General features: G+C 44.1%; 1 protein-coding gene across 1 annotated transcript in view; it reads left to right on the top strand.

The window, feature by feature from the left end:
- Positions 1–16652, top strand: part of FGFR2 (fibroblast growth factor receptor 2) — a 102289-nt gene that overhangs the window by 29337 nt on the left and 56300 nt on the right. Inside the window, 1 exon segment of the mRNA NM_001003336.1 lies at positions 5779–5948. Within this exon segment, the coding sequence (NP_001003336.1) occupies positions 5779–5948 (170 nt within the window).

Genomic DNA, 16652 nt, shown 5'->3' with positions numbered 1-16652 from the left:
AGCTGGTCTCCCAGTGGGCTCAGGCATTTCTAATGAGGGTCACTTGCCTGGTTTGTTGTAATGTGTTTCTTATCAAGTGTCTCACTGGTCAGCAAGTTGTTGTTTTTAATGAGATTCTCAAATAAAGCCCGCTGCCCCCATAATCACGCACTCACTCACATCTCTGTATTTTGTTAGAGTTGTTTTCTCTTAGTGTATGCAAAACTGAAAACAGATGAACCTCAGTCTACTGGAAGGATGGGGGTAGAGCTCAGAGACATCCTCCCACCCCTACCCCAGTCAGGGTCAAAGCATTCAAATGTCCTGATTAGTGATATTTTTAAAGGCCCTAATTATAGACTTAAGACAGAGGCCTTAGTAGGGCTTTAGGGAGTTTGTGAGACTTAATCTAGGAGCTGAAACAGGCTATGTTTTTTTATTTTTGCATCAATAAAAATACAGTTGGCAGTCATCAGTGTCCACAGCTCACATAAATCTTGAACTTTTGACTTAATTACCATGGGAGAGTTCAAAGGGCAGGCTGGAATGGTTGAAAGAGCATTGCCCAGGGAGCTGGAGGCCTGGTTCTAGCCTCAGCCTGGCCTTGGCCATGCAACCTTGATCAGATCGCTTGACCTTTCTGGGTGACATTGATCACATCAGCCATTAGACCAGATGGTCACTGAGGCCTGTTGGTACAGTGGTAATGTGACTCTTTGTTTTTCCTTTAAACCGCTGGGCTGTGTTCTCTTTTTGATTCCAGAAAGAGAGGAGACCATAGATCTTAGATGTCAATATTGGGATACGTAGTGGGGCATGTAAGGGCTACTGTGGGGGTAGCCCATGTTTTCATTTGCATGGTCAAAAGAAACCCTCTAATCCTACCATTTGTTGACACAATCAATATCTGCCTAGAGAATACCTAGACATAATGTTAGGAGGGTGAGGGACCTTACTAGAACATTCAGTTCAACTCCCTCATTATATAGCTCAAGCTTTTAACAGTTATCTGGCTGGTACATATGTCCGTCTGTCCATCCATCCATCCATGCATCCATCCTTCCAATAAACACTTGAGCGTCTTCTCCATGGGCCAAACACAACTTGAGCTGTACCCTCCAGGTGCTCTACTCTTGTTGGTCAGCAGACCTTGAAACGGATACATTTCAGTATGGAGACAGCCTGGTGATGGAAACACACATAAATGACAAAGAAGTGGCCCAGCGAAGGAATATGATGTATCTTCACTGTGAGGTGGAGGTGATGTGTCAAAGAGACTTCGAGGGAAGTTTTGTGGAGTTATACATCTCTGTTTAACCAGCACATCTTGAGAGACTACTGCTATATTAAAAGTAAAGTTTTATTAGCATTTTCACTAATAGACAATAACTGTATGGAAAATGATATTGAGTAGGTATAGTATTCCTTGATGGGATTATTTATTTATGTATGTATGTATGTATGTATTATTATTATTTTTTTTTTGGCTGAGTTTTACTGTTCCTTTAAACTCACTGTTAGTATTCAATGACTAGGAGAGCATCATTCTTCTGTTACATGTTACATTGGAAGATCTGAGAAGGTCAGAGCAGAAAGGACCCACATATACTATAGTTCAATTTGTTTACCTCTGATTTAGCAGAATTCATTTTTTTATGCCATCTGAGATTTATATCACCATTCCTTTTCTGTTGAGAGAGTTTATTTTTATTTATTTATTTTTTTGTTGAGAGAGTTTAAATTCATTCCTCTTATCATCCCTAAGATGATGCCAGGGAAGAAGACCCATTAAGTGGGATCAAAGAAGACACTTCTTTGAAACATGTTGTAGCCTTTGCTTGCAGTTCCATCTTTTATGAAGTTGTTGAGGAAATGTTTGTACTGAACACCTACTATGTGCAAGGGTCATCTTGCTTTTGTAAATCATTGATTTGTGAAGTGAGTTCCTTCTCCAAATGAAAGTTAACACTGTTCACCAGCCACTGTATGAAAAGAGGCTGCCTCAGGTAGAAGAGCCTGGTCCTGGCCTCTTACCAACTGCTTTATTGTGCTTGGTGTATATGTGTGTGTGTGTGTATGTGTGTGTGTGTGTTGGGGGGGGCGGAGAGCAGTGGTGTCTGGCGTTTCCGTGTATCCAGACTGCAAAAATGGCAGGAAATATCGAATACAAAGTTCGCAGAGGACATGAGGCCACTGATGAAGGAAGCGCACCTAGGGCTAGTCACAGTCTCATTATTTTTCTAGACCTTCTCGATTGTTCAGACTTCACATAAAACTAGTTTATTTCAGGAGGAGCCAGTATAAAATAATTCCTCCCTTCCAGCATCATGCTCATTAAAAACAATTCGTGAGCTCAACACCTTCTAGGAAAGCCTAGTCACAGAAGTGTGTTGTCCCGTGTGATGTTAGCACTCAGCCAGAGTGGGACGGAGCAGAGCGTTGGGGTGGCCCATCACTGCCTCTCAGAACTTCGAAAACTTGACAGCTTATCTGTTGAGTCACTATTTACAGGTATTCAGGGAAAGAGAGTGTTGCAGATGTAGGTTTAAATAGGTAACCCTGTAGGCGGTCTGCTTCTACTCTGTTGATTGGCTCGTACACTGCCCTGCCCCACCTTGCATCTCTGTGGCTTTTTTCTTCTTTTCTCTCTCTCTCTCTCTCTCTCTCTCTCTCTCTCTCTCTCTCTCTCTCCCCTCTGTGGCTTTAGATGACAAGCTTGGTGCCCATACTCTGCTTCATGGCCATGTGTCTATTTTGCACGAGCAGATTTTATAGGTGCAGTTTTGACGATTGAAATTTTACTGCAGGGAAGTGGCTTCCTGCCAGAAATTCCAGCAAAATTCTTTCACCCTTGTCCTTAAATCATTTCTTAGGTGCCAAGACAAAGGTGTTGGTTGCCAGTGTGCTGTTGCCACAGGCCATGACCATACGGGCTCATGTGGTCTGGGCTGATCCCCATGTGGGTTACAGCCTCCCTGACAGCTTAGCCCAGTGAGGGAGGAACACAGCAACATTCCTAGTTCCTTTAACTAAATCCTACTTTTTAACATTTTAGGGAATGTAAAAATCCTGCCCCGTGGAATGTAAGCACATATCTGTTGATTTCTTTTATATAAAAAAGAAAAGACATTCCAAAGGATCAACTCAGCCATAATTGATGTTATCTCAAAGAGTTATTACATTAATATTTAGCTAATTCATATGAATAGGCTATTGTGTTTACTTAAACAAATGACATGAGTACAGACACCTGACAGCATGAGGTATGCTTTTCATTTAGGTCAGATTTATAAAAGTCTTTGTGTAGCGACAAAGCTCATTATTTATTTTGTGCTCTTAATGGTTTCTTTTTAGTGGCTGTGGCTGTGGATGGATTTTTCTAAGTAGAAGCTTTTAAAATGAAAGATTATTGAAATTGTTCCAGTATATGCCAGGCTCTGGGAGTCTTGTGATGAATAGCAATCAAGTACTCCCTGGTAAACCCTCAGAAGAATGAGTGTGTTCATGGGCATTTGACAGCCAAAGCCAATGGCTACCAAGTTGCCTACCTCATTGCAGATACAACTGGATTCAGAGGAAAGTGTGCAGCTCCGTTCTTATTCCCTTGGCCCTCCTCCTGGCTCCACTCTGGCTTTCTCTCCTACACATGACCGACCACCTCAGTTTTGTCTTGCTTGCACTGTCTTGGCATTGAGTAGACACCATCTATATCCTACCTTGATACTTAGATAAACAAGGATAAAGAAGATACAACATGCTCTTGTTAAGAAATCTCGGCCCCACCTTTTATAGCCAGGTTTCAAGAGCAAGGGTGAGGCAAACAGGATTGGATTTTTAAAAAAATTTTATTTATTTATTCATGAGAGACATAGAGAGAGGCAGAGACACAGGCAGAGGGAGGAGAAGCAGGCCCCATGCAGGAGCCCAATGTGGGACTCGATCCCAGAACTCCAGAATCACATCCTGAGCCGAAGGCAGACGCTCAGCCGCCGAGCCACCCAGGCGTCCCGGGTTGGGTGTTTTGAATGCGTTTTTCCAATTTCTAATTCTGCCGTGGAAGTCTGGCTATTAAGAAGGGGATTGTTACCCCGCCCCCGGGAGCAGGCTGTGTCATCCACAGAATAGAGGAGACTTGTAAATCCACATCACAGGCACAACCCCTGTCTGGACCTGTTTGCCTCTGGCTTGTGAAGTGTGCGTGCTGCTGCTCAGTCTAAGCCTCATCAGCAGTAAACACAGTTATGAATCTGCTTCTAGAGTTCCAGTGTTCTAGAATGTTCTAGAACGTCCAAGGCCCTGTTGAAGTTTGTTTTAGGGAAATTTTGGCTACTAGTTTGCTGAGACAGAAACATACATGTGAAAAGTTAAATAGGTATACAAGATTTCTCTGGAACTTTTGGGCAGGTAATAAAGAAGGTGGTGTGCCTTTGGCCCGGGCTGGCTGTTCTGAACTCTGGTCTTTAACATCAGAGTGGCCGAAGGTATGGATTCCGACCCCTTGGAGCAGCTGGTTCTTACCAGCCATGGAGAGTAGGGGCAAAGACTGTGGGCTCTGGAATCGGACTGCTTTGGCTCAAATCTGCCCACACCTCTTCCCAGCTTTGTAGCTTCTCTGTGCGTCAGTTTCCTTGTCTGTAAACAAGGATTATAATAATGCCTTTCTCATCAGATTGGTGTCAGGGATAATATGTTAAACACGGGAGAGTTTTTAGAGCTCTGTTTGCAAATAAGCCCTCGGTCAATAGTGCTCGTTAGCCATTGTTGGCGGGCATAAAGAATTTATGGTGGTATTCTGGATCCATGCTGTGGTTCTTACTTAGATAAAATGTCCTTCATTTGGCAATTTAAAAAGTTCTCTCTTCTCTTGAGTTTAAAGATTTTATTTTTTTAAATTTTTATTTATTTATGATAGTCACACACAGAGAGAGAGAGAGGCAGAGACACAGGCAGAGGGAGAAGCAGGCTCCATGCACCGGGAGCCCAACGTGGGATTCGATCCCGGGTCTCCAGGATCGCGCCCTGGGCCAAAGGCAGGGGCTAAACCGCTGCACCACCCAGGGATCCCTTCTCTTGAGTTTAAAGAATCACTTGTATCCAGGACTTTGCAGGCCATTTAGAGGGCTCAACCTAACCTAACATGTAATCAGCAGGAATCTGTTAAATTTGATCTGTTTAGATACACGATGATAGAATTAGGGCATCCACAACCACCGAAAAATCTTTTCTCCATTTAAAAAATTAATACCTACTTAGTGATAGGGTGCTGGGAAATTAATGATGCCTCCTTGAATAATTGATCATATCAGTATGGGAAGTAATATTATTGATTATCCTTTACAACTTCAGTGGGTAAGTTGACTTGGCCTCAAGAGCGCACTTGGTGTGTGTATGTGGTCACTGTGTGTTTGTGACCACTTGCTAGGTGTGCTGATCTAAAATGATACATTTTGGAGGACTCTGCTGTTGTTAGTTACTGTATGTGTTGTCACTGTTTATAGAAAGTAGCATTTGAAAACATGATTTCCCCACGAATTTATATTCTGGCACCAGGAAGGAGGGAGAGAAGGTACCTCAAACACTTTTTTCCCCGTTAAGAGACACAGACTAACGAGCAGTGCATCTCCAGGGACCTTCTGCTGGGCCATCTGCTAGACTTCAGAAAATTTTTTTCCTAATGTAAATATTACCCAAGGATTTTTGAGGCTGTCAGCTCGCTCACATACAAAATAACATTATCTTCCCTGTTATGGAAATGAAGCTCTCCTTCTCTGTACATTGTAACGTTGTTTTCCACCCCAGGGGCGCCTTACTGGACCAACACAGAAAAGATGGAAAAGCGTCTGCACGCTGTCCCTGCGGCCAATACTGTCAAGTTTCGCTGTCCAGCTGGGGGGAATCCAACACCAACTATGAGGTGGCTGAAGAACGGAAAGGAGTTTAAGCAGGAACATCGCATTGGAGGCTATAAGGTAGAATGAAGTTTTCACAATGTTCTGTGTCTCCCATTTTTATTAATCCATTTTTTAAGGAGTTGCAAGGTAACAGGAACCAGAAGGAGTATTTAAAAAAAAAACCCAAAAAAACAGTGATTATCCTAATTGGTCATTTCCATGGTTGATATTTTTAAAAAGTTTTCCTGGACTCGCACGTTCTTGAAAAGCATAATCTCCATTTGCATTGTTCTTTATGTGAGAAGCGTTTAATAACAGAAGGGTAGAAAGTTGAGAGTCTGTTTTCTATATGCTTTATAGTCTGTAAAACTGAAACTGGAGCAGAATCGGAGAAGAGTAAGGGTACTTGCCCTGATTGAGCAGGATTGTACGAGTGTGGATGGACTTGGTGTGGACACTGGGTATGAAATGTTACTTCTTAAGAGAGAGTGCTTCTGTGGTGACAGAGGCGATCTCTCTGTCCCCATCTGCAAGGGTCTGGAGGGCCCATCACAGAATGTGGTGAAGTTTAGTCTCATCACTCGAGCGGGAGGTGGAAACGGACAACCATCTCCCTAAAGAGGCCTGTAAATGCTCCATTCAGGGTCTTGTTTATGCATTTGGACATTGCTGAGCATCCTCAGTGGCTGGCATGGTCCAAGGCGCTGGACGAGGCACAGCCCTATCTCACAGGGGTTCCTCGCCCTTGGGAAGGCCGACCAGACAGCTGTGATCTGAATGCGCCGAGGCCAGAAGAGCATGTTGTCCTGTGGATGTGCAGGGAGGGAATATGTTGGCTATCTGGGATGCCAAGGATGATAGAGGTCAGGAAGGGTTCCTGGGCTGAGTTTGAAGGAAGGGGAAGAGAGACCTGGATTCTCTACATTACTTAGCGTGGAAGGGGAGGCCTTGAGGAATTTAGTCTATGAGGAAGGCTTATGGAACTTCACTATGACATTCTTTGGTGTGTTTGGAAAGCAAGCGTAGGTGCATTAGTTACCTATTACTGTGTAACAAACTACCCCCACGGCGCAGTGGTTTTAAACAACATTTATTATCTCACAGTTTCTGTGGGGCAGGAATCCAAGAGTGGCTTAGTTGTGCCTTCCATGGCCAGGTCTGTCCTGGGACTAAGATTTCAGCTAAGTCTGGAGTCTGATTTGTAGGATCAGCCTCGGGGAAGGACCTGCTCCCAGACTCGTTCCTGTGGTTGTTGGATTCACTAATTTGCAGGTTGTTGGGCCGAGGGCTTTAGTTCCTCCCTGACTGTGGGCTGGAGGCTGCCCTCAGCTCCTTGCCCTGCAGGCCTCTTGGTCTGGTAGCTGGCTCCCTCAGGGAGAGCAGACACGAAGAGGTAGTGTGTGAACAAGACAAGTCACAGCCTTTGGTAACCTAATCGTGGAAGTGACCTCCTACCACTTTGGCTGTTTTCTCTTATTAAGCAGATCATTAGGGGAGGAGACAAATTCCCCAAGGGCATGAACATCAGAAGACCGGGGGTCAGGGAGCCATTTGGGCAATCTGCAGTGGGGCTAAAATAGATAGAGGATGCTCTAGCCCAGACTCCAGGTCCTTAAGAACCAGGTAGAAGAGGATTTCTTGGTGGATGAACTTCTCTGCTACAGCTGTGTCCACCACACTGTTGTCACTTGGGAGGGCACGTGAGCCCTGACCCCATAACTCGTGTGATTAAATGGGCCTCCTCTCCACAAAAGCATGCCCTGGAGCCCTTTCCTAACACACCATCCCCAGTTCTCATCTTGAAAGTGTTGTTTGCTTCAAAAATGTTTGACTTTTGTTTTAACATTTGAAAATACCAGAAGCTGAAGCCTAGTGGACCACGGGAGGAAAGCCTATGAGTAAATTTCTAAGTGCGTGCATGGGGCAGTTTGTGCGTGCAAACAGATGTGAGGCACATCTGCTAGGTTCGTGCCTTGGAAGCTGTGGAAGGAGACACAGTCGTGCCTGTCTTGCATGACTCCTGCTTGTTGGCGGGAGCAGTAGGCAGGAGGGTGCTTTGTCTCTTTGCTCTTAGATCAACGCTTACACCAGGCACGGTGAGATCGGAGGGTTAGCTTGCTCTTTTCTTTCTTTTTTTTTTTTTTTTCTTTTTCATAAAGGATGATTAGACAGCGATTTCCTTAGGTGGGTGCTGGTTGGAAAGGAGGAGTTAAAACCACTACAGTTGTGGCCTCAGGACTGTTCTAAGAGGCACATGCTCTCCGAGAACATACTTGATGCAGTTCCAATGGTTCATTTCAATACAACTGAAGTATAAGATCCTGGTGGTTGATGAGTTTCCTCACTTAAGACAGCCTTGGAAATAAGGAATAAGAATTGATGAGCTCCCAGAAAGAAACTCCTGGTCTCAAAATAAATAGGACCAACATCATTATTATGGGTAAGGAGCTTTTTGCAAATCTGAATTAGTGATTATAAATGCGCTAGAAGACTAAGGGTGCCTGATGAGGAAATGCTGCTTGATTTTTAACAGGTGCAGTTCAATTTTAATTATCAAGGGCGATACTGCGCTAACGGAAGAGCACTGTTCTAAAAGCAGACCTTCAGTGGAATACTGTTAGCCTGTTTCCTTGGAGGTGCAGATGATGGAATGATTTTTCTTATTTCCCATTTGAGCCATTTCCGGGGTGAGAGAGAATGGGAATTTGAGTGCATGGGAACAAAAATCTCAAGTATTTTTTGCCTTAGGGGCACCTGGCTGGCTAAGTTGGTGGAGCATAGAACTCTTGATCTTGGGGTTGTGGGTTTGAGTCCCACACTGAATGTAGAGATTACCTAAAAGATAAGATCTTAAAAAAATAAAGTATGTATTTCCATTGAGAAAAAAAGAGCAAGTTGGGCAGAGTATTGACCTTTGGACTGTGGTATGCTGGCTTGCAGTGATGAGGGCACATTTCTGGTCCTGCTGGACTTTCTCTGGAGAAGGGTCTATGAAAATGCTTAAGCACCCCTAGGGTGTGATGGGGGTGTCACTCCATCAAATGCAAAGGTGGTCAACCTGGGTTTAGGAAAGGGTTTTCACAACAATTGTGGCATTATTGGACATTGATTTGGGGATGCTGGTTCCCTCAGGAATCCATTGAGCTTCTGGGACTCGAAAGGGAAAGAGATTGCTCATCTCCTGGGAAAACATAGTTACCTAAAGCCTAAGCCTTACTATTGATGTGTTGGACTCACCACAGGTCCCCAGGTCTTGAGTCCTGGGTGGTCACAGAGGCCGGCAGCCCTGCTCCCACCATGAGTTCAAGCTGTCTGACTGGTGCTGGCCTCTTCAGGGCCTGACTGGGGCAGTTGGGAGCATGGTTGCTACAGGTGGGTCTTTGTTACCTACAGAGACTTCTGCTTCTCCCAACATTCGACCTGAGGGAATCAGGGTACAGTGCAGTCCCCACAAAGCAGAGACCCCATTGACATGTGGACAGCCTGATGTCCAAATGTCCCTCTCCCCTGCCTCCCATCCCTTTGCCACTTTATTTAACGAAGAAGCAAAGTGTCAAGTTTTCCAAGATATATTTTTCCAGAAAGCAAGACCTGAAAGTTTCCACAAACAGATGTGTGTTATTTCTGTGATTTTTTTTTTCCTTCATAAATCTCATTCCATAAACCGTGGTTGCTCTGTCTAGCTCAGCTGTCGGTCTAGCTCTTTCTGCATGTTTATGGATCAGCCACCTTGGCCCTTGTACACTGTGTTACAGCTTGTTTTGAAATGGTGTGCATATGGAGGCCAGTGAAGGGAGGAGGGAACAAACATAAACATCAAAACAAAATGAAAGGGAATTATGAAATGGGACAAAGCTCATTTTAATTAAAATGACCAATAGAGCTCTTTGGTATTCTGTGGTTCAGTCTGATTTATCAAAGACCTCATGCTGAGCCTTCTAAGGTGATTTAACAGTCATATTATTGTTTTCTTAGTATGTGGGCAAAGGCTGGTGGGATGTTATTATTTACAGTGATAAGGGTTGACTTGAAGCATAACTATATCTCCCTAATTGTAGTCACGCCTGGGCTCTTTCATCAATCTTGACTGTGGGCGAGTTGTTTAAGCTCTCCTTGTTTTAGGTCGCCTAGCCTTAATATGAAGTTTGGATGGATAGTCTTGAACATCTGATCCCTTCCAACTGTGATTTAGTAGCATAACCACCAACCATTTTTTTTTTTTTATCATAAACAAGAACACAGATTTTTTTTTTTTTTTTTTAAAGAAAGCGGTTACCTTTAAGGCTAGATATTTCAAAGGGCTCTGAACAGTAATTACAATCTAATGCAGAAAAGCAAGAAGACCAAGGTAATTAGTAGACCACCTCAGTTCCCAACTCATTCCTAGGTAATGACTCAAGCATAGAGGGCAAGAGTAGTCTTAAAACTGCCTTGCGTGCTGCTAACTGCAGAAGAACCCAGAGAGATCACAGAACACAGCACCCCCTCAAGCTGGCCATGGAAGTGGCACCTGAGCAGGTGAGCTTCAGGCATCCTGGAGCTGAGAACTCCCATGGAGCCCCTGAGCAGAGTAGGGCATTGTAGGGTCTGTACTGTCTGTTCCCTGGTATGTTTCAGGTCCAAGGAGAGATGAGGTGAAACCCGTTTCAATCACAACTAAACTGGTGGTTTTGCTGGGTAGGTTAATGAGATTTACATTTTCCAGGTTACTTAGATGTCGTATTAGAGACTTTTGATTAAATGTTATGCCTAATCCTGGGGTGCCTGAGTGACTCAGACGGTTAAGTGTCTGCCTTCAGTGCAGGTCGTGATCCCAGGGTCCTGGGATCAAGCCCCATGTGCCCCCCTGCCTGCTTCTCTCCCTGGTTTTGCTCTCTCTTTCTCTCTCTCAGATGAATAAATAAAATCTTTTAAAAAAAATGTTATCCCAAAGTGTGTTTATTTGGAAAAATCACTATTGATGTCCTTATCAATATATTTATATCTTGTTGAGCTCTTTTTCTCAGCCAAGGCATTTCAGCTTTGATCCCAGATCAGGCCATCTGTGATGAGGAAGCTGATATGTGTTGTTTTCAGCCAGCAGGCACTGACTGCTCACCTATCTTGTGATTGTACTGGGTGCCTCCCTCCCGTCTGCCATGGGTTTGGGTCCCCGTGCAGCCCAAAGAGGGGGGCACTGTTATTTCGTCCCTTTTACAGATGAGGCTTGTCACGTGGCTCCTCAGTGGCGGAGCTGCCATATGGACCCAGGTGGTTTTCCTCCAAAGTTCATGCTCTTACTAAACTGTTTTCTTCAAATGTGGTTCCATGTTTTTATTTAAAAAAACAAAAACAAAACAAAAAACAACTGTGATCTCTTAGAAACATGGAGGTAGTAGTGGCATCCTAAAGCACATGTAAGTGTCCGCCCAAGGTACACTGTTGGGAGCAAAGTGCAGCATGTAGTCCATGATCTGTGTAGGATTTTTCAAAATCGCGGTAAAATACAATATAAATTTTGTCATTTATTTTTCACCTGAAGCAAAACATTCTCCATTAAGCAATAATTTTCTCTTCCTCTTCCTGCCAATCATCCCCCGCTTCCCCGGCCCTGGTCCCTCTAATTTTTCTGTCTCTCAATTTGCCTGCTGCAGGTATTTCCTGCAAGTGGGATCCTAGGATATTTGTCCTTCCATCTGGGTTCAGATGTGTTGTAGCAAAAATCATACCTTTATTCCTTTTTAGGGCTGGATAATGTTCCATTATATGGATAGGCTCCTTTGATTTATCCATTCATCTGTTGATGGGATTTTCCCACCTGTTGGCTCTTGTGAATGATTCAGCTATGAACATGGGGGCACAGGTATCAGAGTCCTTGCTTGCAGTTCCTTTGGGTGTATACCTAGCAGAGTGATTGCTGGGTCATTGGGTGATTCTTCATTTAGCTTTTTGAGGAAGATCATGAGATTTTTATTATTTTTTTTATTTTTATTTTTTAAAGATTTTATTTCTTCATGAGACACACACAGAGAGAGTCAGAGACATAGGCAGAGGAGGAAGGGAAGAAGCAGGCTCCCTCAGGGGAGCCCAGTGTGGGACTCTATCCCAGGACCCTGGGATCACGACCTGAGCCTAAGGCAGATGCTCAACCTCTGAGCCACTCAGGTGCCCCGGTCATGACGTTTTTAGAGTTAAATTTGAAAGGCAGTGACCCTGCTGGCAGTCTGCCCTCCCCCCGCTCCCCCTTGCCCAGCCTCTTCCAGAGCCCCTTTCAGGCATCTGAGGACAGCCTTGCATTTTGTAATTCTCTTCTGACTCCTCTGGGAGACCCATGCATTGTTCACTGAGTGCAGGAAAGTTTCTGCAGTTGGGTGTTAGAGGGTCAGAGCTCACCTCGCCCTGTTCTGTGGACACCTCCTGAAAAGCAAACTTCGGGAGTTTAAGCATTAATCAGATTGGCATTTGCCTCCACATCTGCCTGGTGATAAGCAACAGTGAGTGCCACAAGCCCTTGAAACATGTAAGCTCGGTTTGTGCACACCTCCAGAGCCCTGGTTTAGAGACCCCAGGAACCTGCTAGAAAATGGGGTCTGACATGGGATAGTAGGGCTCTCTGCATCCTAATGACTACTGGCTTATGTCGTTTATGGGCTGCCTTTATAAAGGCCAGGGTTCAAAGGGATTGCTGCCTTTCTTTATAAATTGGGCCCTGGTACTGGTGAAAGGAAGTCTTGGGGGTATTGGCCATCACATGGGCATAGTATTCATTGACTTGGCATAGAGCAAAACTTTCCATCCAGCTTCTGGATGTTTATTCTGCTTATTATCGAACACCTAGGTATTTGGAAATGTCCAGATTTTTTTTTTTCTTTTTTTTTTTTTTTTGTTTTGTTTTGTTTTGCACTGTGGAAACCAAACATCCAGGTGACAGCCTGGGTCTTTGGCCTTTCACCTTTCACCAAGGTGTTTTGGTATCGTATCAAACTAAATCTACATTCCCAGTTGTCACCTGAAGATAGCTGGGGTTTAGACATGCACCTTGGAAGACTTAGGTAGCAGAGGAATTCTGAAAAAACCTGTCTGGGCCACCTTTGGTCTTTGTGACCACGGGTGTGGAATGTTTGTGGAATCCACTTTTTGTGTTAGGAGCAAAAGAGTTTAGGCCATTCGCTTCAATCTGCTTTGTTTCAGTATTGAAATGTTATTTTTACAAGTCTTTAGTGAACATAGTTTTGAAGCCTCATGCTCTCTAATTCTGTTCCTTGGCAGATGAAAAATAATGATGAATTCCACAAAGATTTGGCCATGGGCAGGAATGAGAAGAAAGGACTGTGCATGTGGCCGCTGGTGCAGGATTTCTCTCCTCCCTGGCCCTCGTGCTCAGTCTGCCAGAGAGTTCCAGACACGGTGGTTTTGCAGCATAGCGGTTACTACTGAAAAGGGGAGGTGGGGGGTGGGGAGCAGTTTTATTTTACTTTTTTGTCAACTGTGTGATTTCTGTTTAAATGCAAAAAGTGAAAATGAGAAAAAAGTCAACACATGCGTAATCCTACCACTTCATTATATAAAATGTACTGCTAACAGTTTAGTACATTTTTGTTCTGATTTTAGCTATGTTTAGACAGTCATGCTTATAAATTCAGGGCTTTAGGCACCTGTAGGGTTGTGTGTGTGTATTTCTATAAAACAGGATCCTGAATACACTTCTTTTTAATCCCACGTATTTCCCCCATCCCCGCCCCCCCGCTCCATGTAGCAATAACTACTAATGATATCTTACCAGGTTGAATTTAAGAATACCTTGCTCTTTTTAATGACTGTATGCTATTTTGTTGGAATGAATTAAGTACACATTCGTTCATATAGGATGAGCTGTATATTATTAATGACTCTCTTCCTGATGGGTTCATTTTTGCTGTTACAAACAGTGCTCAAAGCAACAGTCTTGTTCATGTGCCTTGAAGTAATCCTGCTGTTTTCTGTGTAGGCTAGATTTCTAGACGTGGAATTAACTGGGTAGAAAGAAAAAAAAAATGCGTTGCTAATTTTAATAGGCCCTGCCAAATTATTTTACAGGGAGGTTTTTCTCTCTGTTCCTGTTCTCACTTTGAGTCTCTGTCTCCCTACACCCTCACTAAGTACTCAATGACGTGGATCTTCCTAATTTTTGTTAATCAGCTGGTGAATAACAGTGTCTCATTATTGTTTTAATTTGCATTTCCCTGATTGTTAATGAGGTGAAGCATCTTTTCATATGTTTATTGGGGATTTACATTCCCTCTTCTGTGAAAGCAAAGAAGTGCCTTCTACCAAACTGGGACCTAACTGGCAGTAGGATTGTTGCACTAAGAAGATGAGGCATATTAAAAAAAAAAAAAAGAAAAGAAAAAAAATATATATATTGGAGAGGATGTCTTATGTTTTTGTTGGAAGGATAGAGTCTTTAGGTTGACACTGAATCGTGGTATGGAGATGGAGAACTTAGAAGAGAAACTCAAGAAGTCGTCTTTGTTCCCCATCTTGATAGAGTTACTGTTTGTACTCTTTGAGCTTGTCATTAAGCAACCGCTAATTAATGGTAGGATATCCCCTGTGAAAGTGTCAGACATTCCCACTGTTGGCAGCTTCGAAGGGTGTCCATTTGGAAAATGCCACAGCTCATAAAATTTGGGACTGGTGGTATGTCAAGTAATCAAATACTGGAATGATGGTGTAAGAAAATAAATATTAACAGCATCGCATGGGGCAGTATTGATCGAGTACCAAGGTCTCTGAAAGGGCAGAAGCACCTTGTTTGGTAAATGTGTCTCTCATTGTGAAAGCATTTTATAAATGTTAACTTATTAATATTTGTAGTGCATCTCCAGGAAGTAAATAATATTCAGGGAGCGCACGCTCTTGAGTGGGGAATCTTATGTGGAATGCCACAGCCCCGACGAAGAGATTGGATCTGACCATATGATGCCCTGGGGTTAAAAACAGCAGTGGTATGCCGAGCGGCATATGCCAAGATTTAATGTCTTGGGCAGAGGCAGACGATGCCCTCCCTGGGCAGTTCAGGTTCAGCTCCATTTGGAGTGCGCTGTGTGCCAAATCTGGATCCAGGCGCAAGAAAGACATTGACAGTTTGGATGGGGTCCAGAGACAGGCACTAGTCATGATTAAGGGCTTACGGGCATGACATTTGAGCGGGGGCTCAAAGAACTGAATATTTACAGCAGGGCTAAATGCTGGATTACGTGGCTTGGTGACGTTAGGGCCTGTGGCTTTCATCCCTAAGTTACTCTCCGTGTGATTAGCTCTTCAGAGTCCAGGAAAGTCCCATTTCTGATGCCCCTGAGAGCTTAGAGAGGGAGGGTCTCAGTGTGTGACCGTCTGCCTCAAGTTGAATCAAAGAGTTACTGCCAGCATCTTTCATGCTCTTAGCACACAGCTCCCGGGTAACACTCAGGGGGCCGGGATTTGGGCAGAGAATTCTCATTGCCCTGGAAGGCTTGGCAACCGGGTCTTCTCCTTCACATCGTTCCCTCTATATGCTGTGCATGCAAGGCTCATTCCTCCTAAGTGGAGACCTGGCCTCTTGGTTTGGTTCTCCTACAAGTCTACGGCCCGGCCACGAGCAGTGAGCACGTCTTCAGTGGAGAGGACAGACTCTCTCCTTTGGGGTCTGATGCCTTCAGATTGAGTTTACCGCCAGACTTTTCACCTGTGACAGTGAGAATGCACGTCCCATCATCAACCCCATGACATTCGATAGAAACAGTCGTCAGGGTTATTTATGTAGGGGAGGCGGTGAGAGGGTAACAGCGAGAACAAAGTGACTGTCTGCCCAGAACTCACTCTTCAGTGCTTGCACAAGAAGAGTCCAGCCCTCACCCCGTGATCCTGCATAAGACTGTCCGTGATGAGCAGTGGTCTTGGTTTTGAACTCAGCGTCAGGAACTGTCCTCTGTCACAGTGGCTCCCACAGAGCTGAACATCTGACGGGACACGAGTTGGGTGGTAACAGGCTCTGATAACCTCTTACCTCTGCTGGTGCCACTTTTCAACGTGGACAGCTGCTCTGCTCTCCCCCGTTTTTATCGTGGAGCATTCATGAGATGGTTTTCTTTATTCTCCAGTTCCTTGACTCACTCATGTGCTTGCAGAGGCTCTGCTGGCATTATCGGTTTTTATGTGATTAAGGCAGAAAACACTTGCAGTGCTCAGGGAATCATTCAGAAGGTCAGTTGAAATTCCTGAAATCATAGTTAAGACTAGTAGGGCCCTGGCTTTTTATTTTTTCTCTCCATTTCTTTAGAGTGCCTTGCCCAGAATACCTTTAAAACGTGATTTGGAGTTGGAGAACCGGCAAGATAAAATCTGCATTTTGACCTTAGTCAGGAAAAGTCATGCTTGCTTGAAAGTTTGAGTCTATTAAAATATTTTAAAAGCAAGGTGGGAATGTTAGAGTCTAGTCTGTTTGCATGTTGACAGAACTGTGGGTGGGAGTCACAATAACTTATTTTCACATATGCTGCTTATCTTTGAAAAGTCTCAAGGAGTTTGTAAGCAGATGGATATACAACTTAGGTTTCCTGAGGATTCATTGCTCCCATATTTGGAATTCTGAGTATATCTCTCAGGAATATGTAGCATCTATTTGGCCACTGCCAGAGATGGGAGGGGCAGACCTTTGTTCCCAGTTGAGACTTCTTGAGACTTCTAGACAGCATCTGAGGGCCATGGGGAAAGAAATGACAGGCTTGCAAACTGGAAGGCTCGAGGAACAATACAGAATCTAGCTTGTGGGCTCCTTGGGGG

This window comes from Canis lupus, chromosome 28 (genome assembly GCF_011100685.1).
Source record: "Canis lupus familiaris isolate Mischka breed German Shepherd chromosome 28, alternate assembly UU_Cfam_GSD_1.0, whole genome shotgun sequence".
In the NCBI taxonomy this organism is placed as follows: domain Eukaryota; kingdom Metazoa; phylum Chordata; class Mammalia; order Carnivora; family Canidae; genus Canis; species Canis lupus.
The sequence above is the reverse complement of the archived record's forward strand: the minus strand, read 5'-3'. Positions and strand labels throughout refer to the sequence as shown.